We start from the raw sequence: 23,430 nt of genomic DNA, 5'->3' as shown, positions 1-23,430 counted from the left end.
TATAATTACTATTTAGGTACTTACTTTCTTAAATCGTTGTTAATTACCATTTAACCATTTGTTTTTTCACTATATGCACATTTAAATTAATGTTGAATGTACTCAATGTTATCGGTGGACTTTTTATTCATCTCTATTAACACAACATGTTGTAATGTATTTTATAAATAAAGCCCTTTCACATTCAATTAGGTGATACTCCTTGATACCCATAAGTGCATTGAACAAAAATTTGTAATCCGCCATTTTGTTGCGGCGGCCATTTTGGATTGCACTTACAATTATCTAACGGGGTAAGTCAGATAAACATTTATAATAGAGATACATCATTTAAAAACAATTAACGAATTATATCAATAATGTCGTTGATTGTTTTTTAATTTTTAACATTAAATTTTTTGAGTCATTGTCAATATGCGGTATTTTTTTATAAAAATAATTTTATTAGGTTTTTTCTGGTGCTGAATACACCGATGATAGTATTATCTATTAATGTTATCTTTGCGTTGGGACACCTCTTCCTTTTTAAATAGGTTGATAATATTTTTTATTTTATATAAAATCACATTTTTTTATTAACAAAATTGAGTGGCGGAACTCAACGCTTCGCCTTAGTCACCACCACTCATATCATCGATCATATCATAAATGGATTTTCCACATAAAAAGAATTTCTTAATTCCAACCAGTAGTTCCTGAGATTAGCGCATTAAACCAAACAAACTCTTCAGCTTTGTAATAATAGTATAGATACTTAGTATTCAGTTATCGTATCGCAGGTGTAAAAATTGAATATCTTCCCTCGAATTGATTTGCATTCGTGGCGTACACAGGCGAATCAGTATGGGATTTATTTAATTATAAAAAAATAGATTTTTTTTTAAAAGAATTGGGACTATCGTGGCGCTGCGGCAGGCGATGGTTTTGGGTTGCATTTCCATCAAAGGTAATTAATTATTTTAAGTACATATTCTGATAGCAATACAAAAGCGCGGCGTTTAATTCCACCATTCAACACGCAATGTCTCAAAATTATGGCGGTGCGTGGAAAACAAAGTGTCTTAACATTCGGTGGGCTTACCAAAAAAATACACGCCGTTAGTAGGTACGCAGAGTATTCAGGATTTGAACCTTGGAATATTTTGTTTTTAACTTGAGGTAGGTAGGTAGTGTTAAAACTCTCCGTTATACATACATCGCTCAAGTTGAGCACCTAACGGAACTCAACTCCTAAAAAAAAATAATACAGAAGTAAAAAAAATCTAATACTTATCGGGAGAAGGAATTATTTATTTCTCGCTTTGGGAATACGACGAAGCGCCGAATTCCGCATGAGTATGCAGTTCCAGTTCCCGGGAACGGAGTGTCTTGACTCTTGACTCTAGGTTTCCTCTGCCTACCATACTATATGCGGGATACAGCGTGAACCTGTATAAGCACTACTTCATGTTATAACTGCTATGTATGTCAGTCACGTATAGCGACGGTTGAGGCGCGGCTGAGACGATTTTGATTGAATTTTAAAACATAATATAATCAATTTGGTTTTGTTATTTTTGAATCTATGCTTCGATATAACGGAATTTCTTACAAAATCAAATATTCATGATATATTTTTCTTGTATTAGGCAGTTGATTGCGTATTTGACTGGGTCGATAGATTATTATTTGTGATGATCAGCATATAAACTCGATAAATAAGGAATCCGAGTGAGGATCTCGGCGATGAGGATCTAATATAGTATTTTATTTTTCCGTCTTTATTTCGCTGGGATAATAGTAGTAATAGACTACAGTTGACGATTACAGACTTCTGGACCTGATCCTCGCCAGATCACCAAATTCTTCACTGATTATAAATAAATTATATAAATTTTCCCGTTCTAGAACACAAAGTGTGATATTAAATTCCGCTTCTCAATACGAAGTATCTTAACATTTAGATTCTCTCTACCTACTCTAAAATCCTATGCTTACAAAAAAGCGTCCATTTGGAAGAAAAGTTACTCTAACATTTTTTTAGCTTCACACGGTATCCCGCATACAGCAGAATAGGTGGAGGGAACTCGGAAACCTAGTGTTAACACACTCCGTGCCTCAATTTCTACCCAACTTTCGTTTCTTTCAACGCGCTTTGACTTTCTTGTTACCAGAGTGATTTGGAAATTGAAAATAAATCATATCACCGAATGGAAATCGAACTCACAACCGTCACGTTTACAGTCTTTATTTTTATTTTTTTAATAATTATTAACATGTCTATATTTCGCATCAGTCTGTACATACATACATATCTATAAAACACGAAGCTCAAACAAAATTTCATCAAATTTTCAAAAACAAATACAAACACGCGTCTATTCAATATCTGCGCACTTCCGGTTCCGGTTACGCCCCCTTGTACCCTCCCTCACCCCCTGTGCCCCCTCTGACGGCAGTACCCCTCTGTAAATATTGTAGATAGGATGATCTTTTGGACAAATAACCGATTAATTTTTGAAAATTTTTAACAATAATGCCCGCAGGCTTTTTGGATGGGTGCGCGATTTATTAACTAGGTAGACCTGTAGGTTTTTTAGGACCTTGTTATATTCAAAATTCTTTTATTTTTCACGTTAGTGGTTTATTTTGAAGGATAGGAAGAAAGGACAAGACACTTTGTCCACTTTTGTCTGATTTTTGATTTGGGGACGGATCTCAACGCCACGCTTTGTCTAATAAAATGGGAAAATGAAATTAGTTTTAGTTCAAATATTCATATCCAAATATTATCAATGTCAATGGTTTAATTTGATTCAATAAGTATTGATTCCATTCATTTTCTTCCTATAAAATTCTCGAACAACTTGAACTTTAGTTAGGCTTTTTGTGGTGGCTAACTTAGAATATACTTAATCAGCCTGGCGGGAATCGAACCTACAACTGCCCAAGCAATAAATAAAAAAAAATATTTTTTTTTAATTTACTAAAGAGAATGGGGATAACAAATTATCTCCATGAATGAATGAATTGAGCTATTTTAACATTAATAAAGTCGTTCATTGAATGAACATACAAGACAATATGTACAAGTATTCAAATATTTAAAGAAGGGGTTTCCCCTAGTGATGTAATTGATCCTCCGCTATTATTTACGTGTTTCGCAAAACGGTACCAACGTAGGTACAACACTAATGCGCGAATTAATATTTAAGTCCCGCGGGATTTTGTGAGTTCGGGATTTATTTATGCTAGGGATGGGACTACTGCTTTTTATACTCTTTTTATTTGTATTTTATATGTTTTTTTGGGTTAAATTTTGTTTTGGTGGGTAGTTATTTTCTTATGTGAAAATATCGTCGTATCGTCGTCGTATAAATATGACGCAGTCGCACAGCGTCTGACTAGAACCGCGACTGAAGTTCCCTCCTCAAGCCGATCTCGATACAAGATATAAAATTATATTCTTTTTTATTCAGCTTCATAGCATAGCAACTAGCATGAATAGGAGAATTAGCTTTAACGGCACTTTTTAATTCAATTTGCACTCGAATTCTAGACGTACTAGAGCAATAAAATAAAAAAATCTAAACTTAATAAAGTAAAGACCTCGTTACTACTGATGTAATAATATTAAATTAATTTATTTTATTAACGAAACATTAATATAAAACTTTTTTTTAGAAAACGGCTTAAAGTTGGACGAACACTTTAAAAATTGACAGCACTATAGTATTTACAGTAAAAGTATTAATGCACTTAATAGTCCCCTGTGGCTTAAATCTCTTAAGACTTTTAATGTAGCCAGTTCGAATGCGAGTAAATAAATTATTTCATAGATCTTCAAGTAGCCGGAGAGAATGTAGTGTTAAGAGAGAATCTTTTTTTAAGTGCACCGGAGCAGTGCAATGAAAGGAACGTGATTATTGTAGAACAGAGCAACCAAAACCCTTATGGAAATTTTTATAATGATTACAATATAGCGTATTAAATAAAATATTAGTATAAATTTACTAATTTTTAATAAAATGTTAAAAAGTAATATAGATTATACCTACATATCACAAAGATAGTAGGCTACAATCTATGTTAACATTTTCTATTATTTATATTATTCTATAAAAAATAATAAGTTTAAGCAGGCGAAGCCGCGTTTGGGTCGCTAGTAAGATAATAACATTCACTTCATCAACTAATTGTCTCCCGCGGTGACCCTCCGTCCTTGCTCAATTAGTCCATTGTCACTGGTTCAACGCTGACACAATAAGTGTTGTCACCACTGTGACGCAGTGGTAGCCTTTGTTTGCATAATCCATGGTTATGGGTTCGGTTTCAATTTTCATTTGTTCGCTCTGGTAAAAAGGCAAAGCGCTGCGTTGGGTTCCGTCACTGAACACGGCATGCCTCGAAAATTACGCCTCGGCAATCGTAATGTAGGACGTCCTCCAGCTAGATGGGGTGACGATATTCGCAAAGTGGCTGGCAACAGCTGGATGCAGAGCTGGAGATCGAACTCAGTGGCGTGCCATTGGAGAGGCCTATGTCCAGCAGTGGACGACGACAGGCTGATGATGAAATAATTTCTTTATTCAAATAAAATTAGCTTCGGAAAATCAGTTTCTTTAAAAAAAATACTTGGTCAGACTTTCCCCTTCGCCCTACAGGCCGAAGCCGCGTTTGGGTCGCTAGTAGATTATAATTTTATAGAACTACATACATGTAGCATACAATGATTCAGCGATACTTTTTTGTTTGTAAACTAAACTCGTTTTGACAAATTAGTTGATGTGAAAACTTTAGTTGAGCTTTTGAGGGAAACCGGCGCAGACTTACGACAGTAATCAACTTTTCATATCTTCAAGTTGTATCCTGTGGCGGTATAGGAAGGTGGAGGTAGAGGGAAACTAGTGTTCAGTCACTTCGATCCCTACTTTCCTCCAAATTTTTGAGATATTGCGAGTTAGGTGTCACAGTAACGCCTTTTGTCTGCCAGAACGGGGAAAACGAAAAAAAATTGAATATAATCATTCCCACGAGTGGAAATCAAACTTACAATCATCTCGCTTACATGGCGGCACGACATACTTTAGCCGGCATTCTTGCCGGCTCTTCATCAATTGCTCATCAGTTGCTTTTTTCAATGTCAAGAAGTTTTTCTTAGACTTAAATAAAAATATTTATTTATAATTTAATTATAAATTAATATCAATTTAAAATTAACGCGCGTCTGTGCGTCCTGTTGTTTGTATTGTTACGTAGTACCTACGCAATGGGGCGAGGGACAAATAGGTGATGTAGTAATTACTTGATTAAAAAAAACTATTCCTTATTGTCCTTGTAGGTCAGTGGTGGTGGCAAATAGTGTGAAAATTAGGTAAGTGAAGGTTGAGTTCTGTTGATGTACGTCGTACGTTTAGTATATGTAAACACCCATTAGGCAGATTCACACCCATCAGGTACACCAGAGGCAAAGGGAACCTAGTGTAAAGGCACTCAATTCCTCGGATATACCGTGAACCTAAAAAACTTGATAATTTCTAAAGAAAATTGTACTTAATTGCCAACAAACTTCAATACGAAACAATAACCAATTATAAAAAAAAACCAACCCATCTAAAAGCGGCTTATGTCAACAGAGTTTAACCTAAAGCGCCGTGAAATGACCACTGAATATTAATTGGGGTGAAACATTATCAGTAATGGATTAGCCGTTTAAACAGCAAATAGAAGGGTTACGTTGACGGGTGAAGGTAGGGGATTCGAAGTTATTTAGGTACTTGTAGAACAATCTTTAACATTATTAATGTGAGTGTGTTTATTTGTTACGTTATAACGCGTAAATTATTCGATATGTAAAAAATCATTACAAACTTATATTCGTAGTTCATTTCATACCAATAGCGTACGTATGCCCACAACTCAGGTTAGTCAATTATAAGTTACATTTATACCTATAATCATGAAATTCTCGTAAGGCGATTTAGTTCCGATTTTATTTTCTAAAAAACAAAATTGAGCGGCGTTGAGTTCCGCCATTCAACACGCAATGCCTCCAAAATTCGGCAGAAATTTGGGTACGAAATTGTCTTAATGAGAGCAGTGTCTTAACTTTACGTTCCCAGGTTCCCTCTGCTTACCCTGCTATATGCGGGCTACAGCGTGAAGCTAAAAACATATTTAACTTATATATTAAATTCCCCGTTTTGATTGACACACCGTGGCGTTGAGGTCCGCCATTCAACAGGCATCTTAAATCGTCTCTACTGAAGCTGTTAAACTTATTTTGATAAAATAAATATCCATAATACATTTATAAGTATGTAAACAATTTTTAATATTTTCTATATACTACGCTATTACTGAAGTACTAGTGGGTTCGACGCGACGTGAGGTAATATTTTAATATAAGATCTAAAGCTTTTCAGAAATTATATTGTAAGTCAAACTTAACGTACGTCACAAACAAGTGTAGGGATACCATGTTGAGGGGGAATGGAGGATAGTTTACTTTTTTATTAAGATTCATTCCGTTATTTAATGTTATGACAATAATATATTTTCTATTTTCTAATTATCGCTACTTCTGTACTATTATTATAAAGAGTTTGTTTGGATGAATGTGCTTATCAGGAACTGCTAATTGGAAAAATATATTTTAGTGTTGAATAGCCCGTGTCTACCTAATATGCATATTTTATATTTATTATATGAATTTTAAGATGGTTGTGGTTTCCACGGAGTAAAGAGATAGCGCGGCGTTGATTTCTACCATTGAACATGCAATATCTCGAAAATTGGGCTTTGTATCAGGAAAGCTAAATATATATAAGGAGAGTCTTTCACGGTAAGTGCGAAACGTACGAAACTTAACACTAGGTTCCCTTTCCCCATATGAGGAATATGCGTTTAGCGTGAAGCTAAAAAAAAGCATTCAATTGTCCAAGCACCTTAAATATACAATAGAATAATGATGTTACATTGAGCAGGCGAATAAACAGAGCGTGTCATTACAGTATATGAACGCTTCATTTTATAATTTAAATTTATAATTGGCTTTCTATAGAAGTACTTCGATTAAAAATACAACTAGAAAAAAAATTCATCTATCTCAGGAATTACATTTTTTAGAATTTTTTAGCTTTTTTTATAAATATTGATTAACTGAGAAGAATATTTGGAGAGTGGCTGAATCTCTAATCATAAACTCAATTATATTTCAACTTTTTTGCAATTAATTAAGATAGGATTAAAAACTAAACTAACTAATCAAAAAGTTCAGTGGTGGAACTCAACGCTGCACTTCGTTTACCGAGCGAAAAAATTAAAACAATTGGACACATAAAATTGTATTTACTGTTAAAGCCGTTTCTATTGTTTATAAATAAAACTTCTTAGATTCCATAATTTATGGGGTACGTAGAGAAAAATAGAGAAATCTTTTATAAGATTCGCATATTGCCTTCTATAACCGATATTACCATTAAGCAAATGACTAAACAACAAGGAAAGTTAACCAAAATACGTTAGTGAAAACTGCATTTAAATCAGTTTCACATTTCTGAGATTAGAGTGCACAAACGCACAGACAAACTGAGAAAAATAAAAGAAATTGCTTTGTTTTGATTTCTCTTACAATAATAAGATCGTAATACAATAATAAGATCGAGTAATAATATATTTTTTCTATATCTTTGATCAGTCACATTTTCATTACGTGTATAGAAAACTTTTATATTCCTTGAACGTTTTATATTCATCTTACTGCAGTTTACTGAGATTACACAAATAAGGTAAAAGAATTTTCTGCACATACGTCATTAATAACAACATAAATTAGTTTTTCTACTATGTGGGGAAATATATCAATTAATAATTAAGATATTCCAATAAATATCTTCCATACCCATGTAATAAGAGTTTCATAGAACAATATTCTATTGCCTATGTATCCTTGGTGACGCATTAGAACAGCGTCTGACTGTACGATAATGGGTTCGATTTGACTCAAGGGATTATAACATATAATTTATTTTCATTTAACTACTCTAATCGCCAAAGCACGGTGTTGAGTTCTCGAGAAGTCTCGAAAATTGGGTGAAGCATGAGAAACGGAGTGCACTAGTTTCCCTCTGCCTACCCTGATAGAGGATGCAGCGTGAAGCTTTTTTTATATAATTCGCCTCATACGAAGAATAAGGTCCTTGTAACAAAAAAGTGTCTTGGCAAATAGGATATTATTTTTCAGATGAGTTGATATCATTGTTAATATAATCTATAAATAACAAATCGTTATCAAAGTCATTGCACTTTATTTCCCTATATGGAAAGCGGAGATATTCGATCTTGAGCAAATACTCAAGCAATCAATTTAATTCATTTGACGGAATAGTAATTTGAGGATTGACATAATAAAGTAATACACAATTGAAATCATATAGATTGAAAGTTTTGATAATATTCGTTTTTAAAGAGACAGGAACAGAACTCATAGATCTGTAAGGAAATATTATTATTAACGTAGACGTGTAGTTTTATTGAATAGAAAAAACCGATATCGATGTAGATGTCGCTGTGGAACAGCGTCGTTGTTTACAGTTGCTTTATCAAAGGTTGTGGGTTCGAACCTCACTCAGGGATATTAATTATTTTAAGGCTCCGATAGACACTTAGAACCCAAAGTCTTGAAATTAGGGAGAAAACGGACAATGGAGCGTCTTGACACTACTAAATAGATATAAACAATGTATATGTCTATTTAAAACGGAATTGTGTATTACACATACACAAATTGACACCTCCGAATACACGAACCAGTACTAAATTATATTAAAGGCAACATTGTCACCCTACTTTGTAAAGCATCCCGCGGTGCAAATCAAAAATATAATATTTACCTGTCTCACCACACAAATTTACTAATGCGTATTCTTCCAGACAAATAGATCTTATTCCAATAGTACAAAGTTTAAATTTGTATGAACGATATATTTTAGTTGAAATAAAAAATTGTCGCGGCTATAACTTGTCACGTTAAATGATAAGTCAATATTATAACGATTTTGATAATAATTTTCAAAGAGATAGATATTATTTTTGGATTTTTAGATTTATTTACGTATGAAATATGTCAATTGCATGAGATAAGATCACTTATTTGTTTAGGACTATTTTTAAGACGAAAAAGCTGTATTGATGTTGTAGCGGGTTCAACTTATAGAACAGACAAAAGTGTATCAGTACAATAACATTATTTCCATGGAGGGATGGAGTGTCTTAACACTAGGTTCCCTCTGCATATCCTGATATAAGGGATAGAGCTGACAAATAAACTAATCACATAATCACAAAGGAGAATGAATTCAAGTGCTGTTGGCACGTTAAGAGAACTACTGATAAAGGAGTGCCGGAGTGGTAAAAAGGATTAAAAAAGTAAGAGTGATCGGTAAGAGAAACAGACGGTGACCTAACTTGGCCTACCAGAGTATAGTGTAGATGAAACTGGAGGAAGATCACGTAAACAGTTTTTACCCCCTCATAAGGATAGCGTGCCTAAAGAGGTAAGGGTTAACGGATGCGGATAAAGAGATATGCAGAGACCGTAGTATTTGGCGATACGTTGTCTCTGGCTACCCGCAGAAATAACACGTGAAGCTAAAAAAACTTACTAAATCAAGATAGATTAATTATTGATTATTTGCTTAAGGAGTTCCCACAAGAGCCCCAACCAAAAAGCGTCTTAAGCGAGTAAGCGAATTAAACGGCGAATAAATAGATATGTACCGAGCATCGGACGACCTTTAATTTTACTGCGCATAAAATTGATAGTACAATTCAACTATCAACATAATATTACGAGGCTGTCGCGGAGAACACGACGATTGTGGGTTCGATCCTCACTCGGGGGAATGCATTGCAGCATTGTTATTTATTAATAGGTTCATTTCTTCGCTCTGGCACTAAGGTAAAAGCCGAAAAATCCGGTGAGAAGGGGAAGTGGTGATTTAACTCTAGGTTCTCTCTGCCTACGATACAAACGCAGTGGTCTACCATTGGAAAGGTTCCATACCTTTCATTGTTATTCAGTCAAATTATTGAGACCTCCCAATGACCGTAGAACAACAGTTCGATATTTCTTTTACGCAATCTTGAGAATCTTTTACGAAATCTTGAGATAAATAGACTTGACAAACGGACAGACTACAGACAAACGGACTACAAAGTGGTTCTGTAAGACATGCCGTTTTCTTTTCGAGATACCGAACCCTAAGATTGTTTGCATAATTGTGTAACTACGCATCTAGTTACACGCTTCACAGATGAATTCATTTGTGTTATTTGTAAACTTGGAAATGATACTTATATGGTTATGTCATTTTAATAGTGTCCCTCACGTAACAGGTTAGGCAGAAGAAAATCTAGGAAATTAGTGTTATGACACTCCGTTCCCATTAATAGGTACACTTCCGTCCGCTCCTTTCATACTTTGCGCCAAATTTTGGTGGGCTTGCTTGTTAAATAGCGGAACTCAACGCCGTGCTATTGCGTCGCGTTACCAGAGCGAGGAAATGAAAATATTAAATATTCATTTTCCTCAAGTAGGAATTGAACCCACATCCTGTCACATTTACGGTCGCACGCCTGAGCCCCTGTTCCACAGGTGGCCTCATAGTCACTAATGATCCAACATAAAAATATTTTCATTTGTTGAGGAAGGATATACGAGTATATTACCGAGGCCGTCGTGACGCAGCGTCACAAGGGTGTGACTGTAACGCGACGGTTGTGGGTTCGATCCCCACTCGAGGAAGTGAAATATTTATTTACGTTTATATTTCTATTTCTTCGCACTGGTGTCGAGGCAAAGCGCGCCGTTGAGTTCTGCCACTTAACATGCAATGCCTCCAGAATTCGGCAGAAAGTGGGGAACGGAGTGTCTTAACACTAGGTTCCCTTTGCCTACCCTGCTCTGTGCAGGATACAGCGTGCAGCTGATTTGATTTTGTTTTTTTGCTATATATTACATTACGTTAATAGTTTCGATGTACCTGTACCTGTGGGCTGAGTTACCACCCGCACTTACAATGTGTCATACACAAGTGCCTAATTATTTCTCGAAGCTACTAGTAAATGTTAGTAACTAAAAACAAATTGTACTTACATGCCCAAAAAATCCTCAAAAACGCACTAAAAATAACACAAATTTGAACTCTAAACTACCTTCTGTTATCACTCTCGACCGCTTACTGACAACAGGGGTGGTTTCCTACAGGGCGTGGCCTAATAGGGGAGGAACTTGAAGGGGCGTACCTGAGACACACCCTGCAGTGGGTAGATAAACATAAAATATTTAAAAGTAAAGCTGAAACTGAAGAGATTTTAGATGGTATTTAAAACTAATTTTCGTAAAAAAGATATGTTTTTAGAATTAAAATAAGTTGGTTATTAACTGACTTCAAAAAAAAGGGTGAAAATTTTTGTCTGTCTGTCTTTCTGTTTGTCCGGGCTAAATAAAGGAACACTTGAATCGATTTTATGGAACTGTGAGAGGAGGTGTGGAGAAACATACCTATGGGCTACTCTCTTTTGTTATTCAAATTCAAAATATTCTTTATTCAAATAGACTATTATATGCACTTTTGAATCGTCGAATGAACATATAAACAAAAAGCTACCACCGGTTCGGAAGGCAGTTCTGCTGAGAAGAGCCGGCAAGAAACTCAACAGTTGCTCTTTTCAAAGCCTATGGTACAATTTATTACATTTGCTGGCAACTATCCTGCATTACATTCAATAAACATTAATTCCATACATATTTATCCTTTAAATATTCTTGAACAGTGTAATAAGTTTTAATTATTTGTTCTTGGAATCCCTATATTTCTTTAATAATCATTTTACCTTACTTACTACTTATATACCTACTACCGTATAAACTCTAGACGAATCGTGATGATTTTTTTAGGCACAGGTTTGATATATTTTACTATACGCTACACCTGTAAAACGAACGCAGACTCGTAAGTCTAAACTTAACCATCGGTTTTCCTCATTCGTTACCTAGAAGTAAGAAGTTAAGGATCTTTCACTGTCCTCTAAAGGGCTTAATTTTATTTATTGTAAAGGTAATTCTCTTGTGTACCTACATAGATGTCTTTTTGAACCGTCTTCAAAAAAGTTTGATTATAAGTTTGACATGTCCATATGTATGTATGTACGAGTATGTATGGTATTCTACTAATATCATAAATGTGAAAGATTGTTGAGGATGGCTGTTTGTTCTACTTTCATAAAAATACTAGTGAACGGATTTAGATGAAACTTTTCAGTAATATAACTTATATAGACTATGATTTATGTAAACATTTTGTATAATTTGGCTATACCCACTAGGTATAATATTATGCTTAATAGGGCGATGCCGCGTTTGGCTCGCTAGTTGAATAGATGATAATATATGAAGTATATAGTGATCTATTAATTTGTGCTATTAAGTAACGTAACGTAGTGTATGTATGTAAATATTCGCATATATTTCGGAAACTATAAGCCGTACCGACATGTTTTCTTTTTATTTAAATGTGGTTTATTTCAATTGACAAACAGACTACGCTACATCAAACTCGTTTCAGTAGTTATTAAGAAATGGGTATCCACGCACGTATAATATATAAGTCATATATGTGATACAATATTATAGATACCTAAATTTATAACAGTAAGTACCCTACTTAAGTAAATGGCGGAACTCGACCCCGCGCTTTATCTACAAGAGCGGGAAATTGAAAATTATTTAAATACGTGTGTGTGATCATTCAGACTCAGACGTTTTCCCAAGGCCACATTTCTTAAATAAATTCAATACTCAATCAAATTTAAGTTACAATTATTAGCAGACATACTTATTTATTATTTCCACATGCGAGTGAGAGAGAGACGTATATATTAACTACACTCTTCGCACAATGTGTTGAAATTGAAACTGTTTTATGTTGCGAATTTCAATGCTGCCAGTGGTGAGAATTTTGCCCTATTTTAGGTTATATAAATTTATTTATTTTATAACAAATGGTGTGCTGGCTGGAACCATGTACCTTTACCATCTATACGCCATTTGAGTTTTATTTAATATAAATTATAATTGTATTTTATTTTTTTATTTCACATTAGTCAGCGATCAGTTACATGTTGTTTTATAATAATAAACATATATAAATTTTTAAGGCCAGTAGTGGGGCACAAGTATGTGACTGTTAACGCGACTGGGTATGGGTTCAACCCTCACTCGAGGAAATGAAATACATATTTATTTGATTTTATATTTTCATTTCTTCGCTCTGGTGTCGAGGCAAACGGCTGTGAGTTCCATCACTCAGTACGCAATGTCTCAAAAGTTCGGCGGAAAATGGAGAACGTAATGTCTTAACACTAGGTTCCCCTTGGCTGCGGGATATCGCGTGAAGTTGATTTTTTTAAAATATTTAATGTCTGCAGTCTCACTGAAGTATAGAAATGAAAATAATTGAAACATTACCCTGAGTTTGTATCGAACCCACAATCCTCGCGTTAACATTACAATCAAACGCCATTAGCATGATAACGTCATTGCGGTTATTATTAAATGGCAACTTTATTTAGTTTAGTGTCAATCAAAACCACTATGTTAGTAGACGTGTGTTACAAAATAATTTATTTTTATAATTATTTCGTGTGTATATCTAAATAAAATTAAGTTTATACATTGTGTAAACATTTTGTGTGTGAATTTCATTAAATTAGTTACTTAAGAGGGATTAAATATTAAAAACACGGTGAGTTCTCTCTTCAAATATTATCCTTTGCTTCTACGTTATGACAAAATCAAAATGGCAGATTGTTTATTTTTTTATCGAATTTTATCTATTTCCGTTATTATTTATATTAAAAATCCATTTTCTATTAATTAATTTAATATTTAGATTTCTTTGAATTGTTTTGTAAAAAGTTGTTTATAAATATTATATAGGACTATCTGGCGCTAATACCTAACTTACCCGGATGTTCTATAGTAAAATTGTTTTATTCTTTTTTTAAAAGAGAACCTACGGTTAAGACACTGTTTCCCAATTTCCGTTGAACTCTCCAGGTATTGCGTGTTGAGTGGCGTAATGCCACGGTTTGTCCTGTTACCAAAGCTATGAAGTGAAAATAATGAATTCCCCTGAATGGGAATCCAATCCAAAACTATATTTATTTATAAATAAAATTGAAGAGTCTTTAACTAAAGTACAGTACGGTCGAAATGTCGTGGCCGTCCTGAAGTAAGGTTTTCCGAACTTTTGCGCAATGTTCACTCAAGTTCATCAAAATAAGAAAAATCCTAAAATCAAATTTGCTCAGCCATCTACAGCTAACTTGCTGACTGTACTGTAACTACAGTTCCTTGAGTGCATAGTATAGTTATTTACTCAATATGAAAAGACAAACAAGCAATTTTTTAATTTTTCAAATATTCTGGCCTGATCTCCAGCTTTACTATTTGGGCCCCTCAATCCCTAAGCCCATGCCTTTCACAATGGATAAAAAAAATTTTTCAATTTTATAAAAACAGTTCCTAAGATTACTCTGTTCAAATTCTTTATTATATCAAAATATTGGGGCACCAGCATGCAACTGTTATACAAACAAGGCAAAATGCCGCATTGATTTTCACCACTATAATGCCTCGAGTGCCTAAAGTGGGGACTGTAAGTGTCTTCACACTAGTTACCCAGGTACTCTCTGCCTAGCCTACTATTTTCGGGACATGAAGCTAAAAAAATTATTCATCATAAATTTGCAGTAACTTTTATGCAAGTTTATTATTAACACACTTGTTTAATTGTCACAGATTTATAAATAAATAATGAATATTAAGACTCTAGGTAGGCACAGAAACCTAGTGTTAAAACACTCTGTAGTGCATTATTTACCTGAGTGGGAAAATCAAAATAATCGAGATATAATCATTCTGACGGCTAGAAATCAAACCCGTCACAGTCACACACTGTCTGAACAAATAATAATAGACAACCAGTCTATCTGTCTGTCCTGTATGAATAAAAAAGAAACAAAACATCTTTAATTAATTATTACATTAGTTTTAGCTATTTATAGAAAAATTGTAAACAAAATATTCTAAATACAAAGTAACATAAAATGAGTCCATCATGTTTCAATGGATAGCTTTGGTAACAAGTAAAACATGCCATTGAGTTTCATCACTCAATATGCAATGTCATGAAAATTTGGAGCAATGCTTGGAATGGAGTGCCTTAACACTAGGTTCCCTGTCATACCCTACTATATGTGGGATACAGTGTCAAGCTAAAAAAAACAACTCATGTTATTAATTAGTTTCCAAGTGTGGGTTCAAAGAAAATTGTTTTATCAGTGTACAATCCTACAAGTTGACCTTCTTATCAGTATAGCTTTGTACAATTAACTAATACATATATCACAGTTCAGGCATATGCTATATATAGTGAATAAAGTAGGTAGATAATTGTAACTCAATGGGACTGTGTCTTTTGTATATGCGACGGTTGTGGGTTAAATTCCCACTCTGATTTTGTCATGAATTAAAAAAAGGGAATATCTTTTTAAAAATTTGCACTGTATCGTTTTAACACTTCGTTCTCTTAACTTGCGTTCACCATTTACTGCTGAATTCTTGAGGCATTGCGGGCTTAGTGGCAGAACTCAACACCGCGCTTTAGCCTTGTTACCAGAGCCTGTCAACGTTTACAGTCGCACGCTTGTGCCCTGGCACTACGCGGGCCTCTAAAATTGTTAGTTAAAACTGTACCTGCTCTAGAATATTATAAATTAGTTATAGTCGTAGTTATCTATCTAGTGAGGCCGTCGTGGCACCATGGTTGCCGTTTGATTGTAACCGACGATTAGGGGTTCGATTAATTATTTTAATTTCTCTCTCTGACAACAAGACAAAGGGCAGCGTTGAGTTCCAACACTCAACACACAATACTTTGTAAATTGGCCTGTTCATGGTTCACGGAATGACGTAACTCTAGGTTCCCTCTCCCTAACCTGCCGTATGCGTGATGCAAATAAAAAAAACCCACCAAAGCTTCCGTACTAATTAGCTTTATTTGTATTGTATCACTCACTTCTTGTCGAATTTCATAATGCCTCCAGAATTCAGCAGAAAGTGGGGAACAGAGTGCCTTAACATTAGGTTCCCTCTGCCTACCCTGCTGTGTGCGGGATACACTGTGAAGCTAATTAGAAGCTTGAATTTTGCAGTGTTTCAAGGGACTTTAGACCTGAATACTTGATATAAATTTCAGCTTGATATCTCTATGCTATCTCGAGATAAATGTTCTTGACAGACGGATAACAAAGTAATCCTATAACGGTTCCGTATTTACCTTTTGAGATAGGGAACCCTAAAAATAATAGTAGTAGTATACTAGCTATTTATAACTACCTAATACATTCATAATACATTCGTTACTTCGAAGTTCGACCACATTGAATTGATTATTCTCGGAAATATTCGAGCGCGTATAAATCATCTCTCGCTAGTACTTATGTGTACCGTAAATAAAGTGAAACCCGTTATAGTATTTTATTGTTTTAAAAATAATAATTCAGATTTTTTTTTACATCACTCTGTATCCCGCACACAGGAGGGTGGGTAGAGGGAACCTAATGTTGAGACGCTCCGGTCCTCATTTTACAGATTATTAACTGATTATAGTATGTTATGTCCAGAATTTGACGGAAATTGGGGAAAGGATGATAATGGAAAAGGATTCGCTACTCCTCCTCCTCCTTCATGCTTGAAGCTAAAAAAAGTTTTATTAAGTAAATTAGGTACTCAATTTGTCTGCAGTGTTAGTAGAGGGAACCTAGTGTAAAGAAACTTCGTTGCCGACACTGAACGCGTTTTGAGATATAGCGTTTTGTTTAGAGGAACTAAACGCTACGTTTTGTTTTGCCGAAGCGAGAAAATATTTATATATTTTTCCCTTGAGTGGATATCGAACCCGCGACCATCGCGTTGACAGTGACACGCTGTGCCGCATACGTTAAATGAAATACTGTTATAATCCATTTACATACTTATTGTCCTGTTTTCTTTAATCAAATCCACCCACTACAAGCTTATATTATTAAAATCGAGTTCTAGACGAGACAAAGAGATGCTTTTGCACGTTGTTGTTGTCTCGCTCTGATAACACATTGCGGCGTTGGGTTTTATCAGTCGACCACGCAATGTTTATAAAATTTTACGGCATGTGTTTTAACACTAGGCTTGCCCTGTAGATATCCCTTCCCTTAACATATACATCGATTTACATTTCAGTGGATCAATTATTTTCATTTTCTCGCTCTGGTAACACGGTAAAGCTCGGCGTTGAGTTCCTCCGTTCTATACGCAGCGTATCAAATATAGTGCGTTGCGTGGGAAATGGTGTTTCTTAACACTAGGTTCCTTCTGCCTAACGAGCTACATCGTCGTACAGCGTAAAGCTACAAAAAAAACTTATTTAAAAATGTATAAAAACTTGATCGTAGCGAGGTTTAATAGCTCCTTATAAGCCTCAAAGAGCTTGCAAATTTTTGTAGGGACGAGTACCCTTTTCCCTACACACCCTGTGTCGTTGTAAAAACCAGTAGCAACAGCATTAACCTCAAATTCGAAAAAAAAGGAAAATGAAATTTGATAGCTGGCTTTTATATGGATAGTTAAATAAGTATTTTTTTTACGTCTAGAATTTGGCGGAAAGTGGGACATGAAATGTCTTAATGGCAGCGGGATGTTTTAATACTAGGTTCCTAGGTTCTTTCTGCCTACCTTGCTATGTTCAGTATACACCATAACAAATTCAATCGTACCGGTTTAAGTGGAAAAACCGACGCGACGACGCTTAAGTTTTACGATGGTATTGAATATTTTTTTATCTCTTATATCAGCCATGTTGTAACTTAAGAGTAATGTTTTATACTTTGACGCTGTATGCATGTAGCAGGATAGGTAAAAAGAACCAAAAAGTGTTAAGGCACTCCGTTCCCTACGCACCGCCCAATTTTTGTTTTTTGAGTGACAAAACTCAACGCTGCGCTTTGTCTTGCTACTAGAATAGAAATTAAAATAATTTGAAATATATACCTACCTCTCCAAATATATTTTACACGTCTCTTCTAGGAATGCGTGGGTAGCTACATCTCAAACATTGATAACCCCATTTTGATAAGACTTGGATTTTTCTCAGTTGAAATATACCTGATTTGATATGGCTTTTGATTTCCCAGAAACTCGTTTATAAACATATATTTTTGTTAGCTTCACACTATATTCCGCACATAGCAGGGTACGTAGAAGGATTTCGGGAACCTAGGGTGTGCCTCTTCCCATTAAGACATTAAATTTTAACTTAATTTTAATTTAATACTAATAGAAGCCAGTCGTGACGCAAGCGTGATACTGTGACAATGCGACGGGTTGTAGGTTCGATTCCCATTCGAGGAAATGAAGTATTTAATATTTTCATCTCCTCGCTCTGTAACGAAGCAAAGCGTAGCGCTGAGTTCCGCCACTCAACAAGCAATGCCTCTACTGTCTCTCTCACTGGCGAAAAATGTGAATATTGTAATGAAGATGTACATATTATAGATAGTTACAATATAATATAAGCACAAAATATGGAAAAACGCGTGGATAAATCCAATATCGTTTGTATGAGCGCAATGACGTCATTAGTGGGCGTTTTATAATGATAGGACGATTACTCGATCATAATTAATAGATGCGTAGTAAGTAAAGTACTGTTCCAAGTAAATATAATGTGGGGAACTATTGTGGGTAACGTTTTAGGATTCCGTACTTCAAAAGGAAAAAAGAGAACCTTTATAGGATCACTTTGTTTTCCGTCTTTCCGTGACGCGGTCCCGAAGATCGCGGGAAGGTATCAGTTGACTGAAATTGATACTGAACCTACGTTGGAACACAGAAAAAATTAAGCTTTAAAGTCAACGCACTCAAAAGATACGAGCTTTATGTACTATGCATAGTTTTTGCTGCAGTTTGTGTGAAATTCGCCGCGTAAACAAAACCTATAAGAGAGCTCTTCCCTCAGTTATGAAATTTGGAATGAAATGAAATTTTACAATAGAAATAAAGGAAAAGACCTGAAAGATGCAAATTTATATTTATATTACAGATAAAAACTATTGCAAACTGAAAATAGTAGTTTGTATGAAATACAAAATGAGTGCATACGCCCGCAAACCTAAGTTTAATAATTTTTGTAAGTTGTATTACTCGTTCACAATTACAATCCTGAAATTGGTGTATAACTGTTGGTGGACAGGTCCGGTTTTTTTAGCTTCATGTCGCTTCATAGCATGGTAAAGCAGAGGGAAACAACAAACAAGTGTTAAGGCGGAGAGCAGATCATAGAGTGTGTGTCTTACCTCGATTTTCTCTCTGCCAGCCCTGCGAAATACGAGATAATTGTCATACCTCCACTGTATCCTGTTTAAAGCTGGATAGGTAGAGCGAAACCAGTGTTATGACACTCCCTTTATATTTATCCGAAAACCGGTAGCGCAAACAACAAAATTATTATTACTTTTCTGAAATATTTTGTTTGTTTTAATAATACAAAAACAAAAACCACGCGTTTTAAACATCTTTCCTCATAAATTTGCCATACGCTCGCAAAAATAACTCGCAATTTTAATGGTGTTTTCTTATCAGTGCGTCATTATTGTTTATCATTCGAAACACACGTTTAGTTTATATATATATATATTTCACGCCTATATCAGGGTGGGCAGAGGGAATCTAGTGTTAATTCACTCCGTTTCCCAAGCACTGCTCTCGATTTTGTGTATTGAGTCATGAGTGGTGGAACTCAACGCCTTTCAAAAATACTGTTTTTATCTATAACTATAACGTTTTGTTATTGAAGTCATCGCGTCGCAGTGGGAGAATAATTATTGTCATTTCCCCGCTCACATAATATACAATGTTAAAATAAATAATAATACAGTGTTAAAATAAATAAATACAATATCTCGAGGTTTCGGCGGAAAACGATGTATCTTAACAGTATACAGCATATAGCAGGGTAGTCAACGGGAACCTAATGTTAGGCACCCCGTACCACGCGTACAGTACAATTTTAGATATATTGCGTGCTGAGTGATTCGGTAATGGTGGAATATAGCGTGAAGACAAAAGAAGTTAGTATAGTATTAACTAGTGTATTTTTTTTTCAGTGATGCCGTTACAGAGATGATTTTCTTTCAGTTTATGCTGATCATTGGTTTTGTGCTAGCTGAAGAAGAACCTTTTTACGAGTAAGTCGAATCATTATACATATTTGAAATTCAAAATTCTTATGAGACTAGTCATGGGGCAAAGTGTGATTGTAAAGTGTAAAGGGGACTGGTTGTGGGTTCGATCCCCACTCGAGGAAATTAAACATTTATCTAAATTTATATTTCCATTTCTTCGCTCTGGTGTTGAGGCAAAGCGCAGTGTTAAGTTCCGCAACTCAACACGCAATACCTCCGGAATTCGGCGGAAAATAGGAACGGAGCCTCTTAAGAGTTAACATTAGGTTCCCTCTGCCTACCCTGCTGTGTGCACTTGTGCAATGTATCAGTCTTACCGGCTTGGAAGGCAGTTTTGCTGAGAAGAGCCGGCAACAAATTGAACACTTGTTCTTATATAATTAACAATATATTTTAGGTGCCCGAGTGATCATGTCAATTAATTTAATAATAGTAATTTAAAAAAAATTTATATTAAATACTTGTCCATTTTCCGCGCCACTTGAATATAGTCAAAGCGCTCCGAACCAGTCCAGTTTAGTTTTTTTTTTTCTAAAGAGAATTTACAACTTTAATACTAATCTTTGTACAGAGTGCAGCGTTAAGTTCCGCCACTCAATTAGCAATGTCTCGAAAATTCTGTAGTGCGTGGAGTACGGAGTGTCTTAATACTATTCTCCCTGCGAACTCTGTAATAAGCGAGATACAACTTGAAGCTTAAAAAAAATCCTTATTTCATCCTAGTGTGGTCGACGGCCCGTGGGCGGCACCGCAGAAAGGGTGCCAGCCCGCGACTGAAGGTGGCAGCATTTCCGTGGACTGTTTCATCTCCGGCACCCAATTCTCCTACAAGGTGGACAGAGGAGCGACCACTCTCACAGTAGAATACGTTAAGGTAGGATTTATTTCAGGAAGTTCCCTTATCCAAAGGAAAAACCCTACACACCCCACACGAATATATGTTCCGCAATCAAATTCACAACTTTTGCAGCAAATATCTGTCACTAACCTCTGTTTTAAAGGTTAATTTCTGTATAAAAATACAACAAAAATGCGCGGAGGAATGCAATTCCATTTCCCTAGTCTAAAACAAATTTCTGGTACTCAGGTTATCTTTGCATAACTTTTTTTATCGTGAGGACGCATGGACTGGCAATTGTAGTCCATCCTTTCCTCTAAAACCTCACTATGGCACTTTTTAAACTTAACTGACCGTACCTTCGGGTGCCAAAGAAAACTGAACACCATACATATTTTTATTCTATTACAGCCTAGTCCATTGATTTGCACGGATTTGATTCAAGCTAAGCCTCTAGTGGAAAGTTATACATCGGCAAACGGTCAGACTGACGCTCATGTAAAAGTGTTTACAATTACATTTGTAGTTTTATCAGATGAAAGCCTACTTTGCCCTCTGACGTTGCTTGGAACAAATACCACGAATATACTAAGATTCAACCAGCCTCGCGGACAATTGTTGCCCTATCATGTCAAAGGTATACAGGGTGTTAGGAAACTTCAAATGCTAAAGATTGGTAAGTAATAAGAATATTTGGTTTATAAATTTTAGATGTAGATGCCGAAATATTAATAGCTAAGATTATTTTTATAGCTTGTATGGATAAAGACAGAAAAGTCTGTTCTGTTCTGTTCTTTCTATTATGGCGTTCCGAGCGTGCCAGTTGAGCACAAAATCACTTCGCCAGTGTCACGTTGAAAGGAAAAGACAAAAAAGTCTAAAAATGGACGTGGAATGGAGAACAAAGTGGCAAAAAACTAGGTTCTCTCTTTCAACAAGCTGAAACCTAAAAGATGGTGAAAACAACTGTGATATTAAATTATGAATATATTACTTGTGTTGCATTGCACGGTATATAAGAAGCGTCCTTTGCGTAGGCCTTAGATTGCTTAGAACTGGAAAATCCCATGCATATAGGTATTATTGAAATAAACAATAATTTTATCAGATAATTAATGATTATTAACAAGCTTTACTATATAGATGCCCCATTTTAGTTAGGAAGTAATGAATATTTACATCTTATACTTTCAAGCAATTTTAGCTACCGCTGGAAATATATTCACCCATAAAAGTGAAAAAAATTCGCTCTGCATAATAGATAGTGGATCAAAAAATCGAAGACCCGTATAGAGCGTATTCTTAAAATAAAATAATATTATTAATAAAGTTTTTAAAAAGTGACCAACTCTCCCGGTTTTACCCCAATACTTCGTAGCGGGATTTGAACCCGCGCCTCCTAGGAACTGTCCCAGGGGTTTGCGCACTAAGGTTTCAATCAAGTTACGTCGAAATTGTTATACGCTCGTTACGACGTTATTTATGTTGTTATAATCTGTGTACGAAAGTTTTTACAAATTCCCGCTATCCAAAGATAATTAATTGCCTTGAATTATCATTTGGCGAATGAGAATTCTGTTTACTATAAATATTATTATTCCACATTTAGTAATGTATGCGTAATAGGTCGATGTATTATGAATAACTGAGTGACATTTTTGCTTAGTCAAAATTACGATAAATACACACTTAACGTATATACGTGTCGCTCTGGCACGTCGCGTGACTGTAACGCAATGATTGTAGATTCGATATACACCCAGGGGATTTTTTTTTTCATTTTCTTGCTGTGTGTGGCAAACAAGGCAACTAGGTCTGCGTACCCTGATATTAGCTGGTTACGGCACGAAGCTATAAAAACACACGCAAATGTCTCTAAACTAGAACGGAAAGTAGGGAGCGGAGTGTCCATTAAATTCTCTCCGCCTACCATGCTATATGATAGACCCATGGGATTAAAAAAAACCGCTTCCGTTATCTATTGGACATCACGACCAGTGGTCAACATCGGAACGGTTAACGTAGTGTAATATAGCCTTCCTCGATAAGTGTGATGAAAACCATCTATCGATTGGAACAAATAGTTCTTGAGATAACCGAGTTAAACCAAACAATTATTAATAATATCTGTATATATATATTTTTTATTTTGTTGACCTCTTGTTATCTTGGGTATTCCCACTTGCAAATTTTCATGTTTATAGTTTAATATTTGATAAATCATATCATCACGTGTTCACAATATATTTTATATATTATTAGAATAC

The 23,430-nt window shown here is 35.2% G+C and overlaps 1 protein-coding gene across 1 annotated transcript in view; it reads left to right on the top strand.

Moving 5' to 3' along the window:
• Nucleotides 1–214: 214 nt before the first annotated feature.
• LOC146538473 (uncharacterized) overlaps nucleotides 215–23,430 on the top strand; it is a 33,795-nt gene continuing 10,579 nt past the window's right edge. The window contains exons 1-4 of the mRNA XM_085186990.1: nucleotides 215–293; nucleotides 20,248–20,328; nucleotides 21,049–21,199; nucleotides 21,575–21,839. Of these exons, the coding sequence (XP_085043116.1) occupies nucleotides 20,264–20,328; nucleotides 21,049–21,199; nucleotides 21,575–21,839 (481 nt within the window). The 5' untranslated portion in view covers nucleotides 215–293; nucleotides 20,248–20,263. The remainder of the gene's footprint in view (nucleotides 294–20,247; nucleotides 20,329–21,048; nucleotides 21,200–21,574; nucleotides 21,840–23,430) is intronic.

Source organism: Heliconius melpomene, chromosome 6 (genome assembly GCF_056956725.1).
Source record: "Heliconius melpomene rosina isolate 202511_hmr_F chromosome 6, ASM5695672v1, whole genome shotgun sequence".
NCBI classification, from domain to species: domain Eukaryota; kingdom Metazoa; phylum Arthropoda; class Insecta; order Lepidoptera; family Nymphalidae; genus Heliconius; species Heliconius melpomene.
Note: the sequence above shows the minus strand (reverse complement) of the source record. Positions and strands in the feature narration are given on the sequence as shown.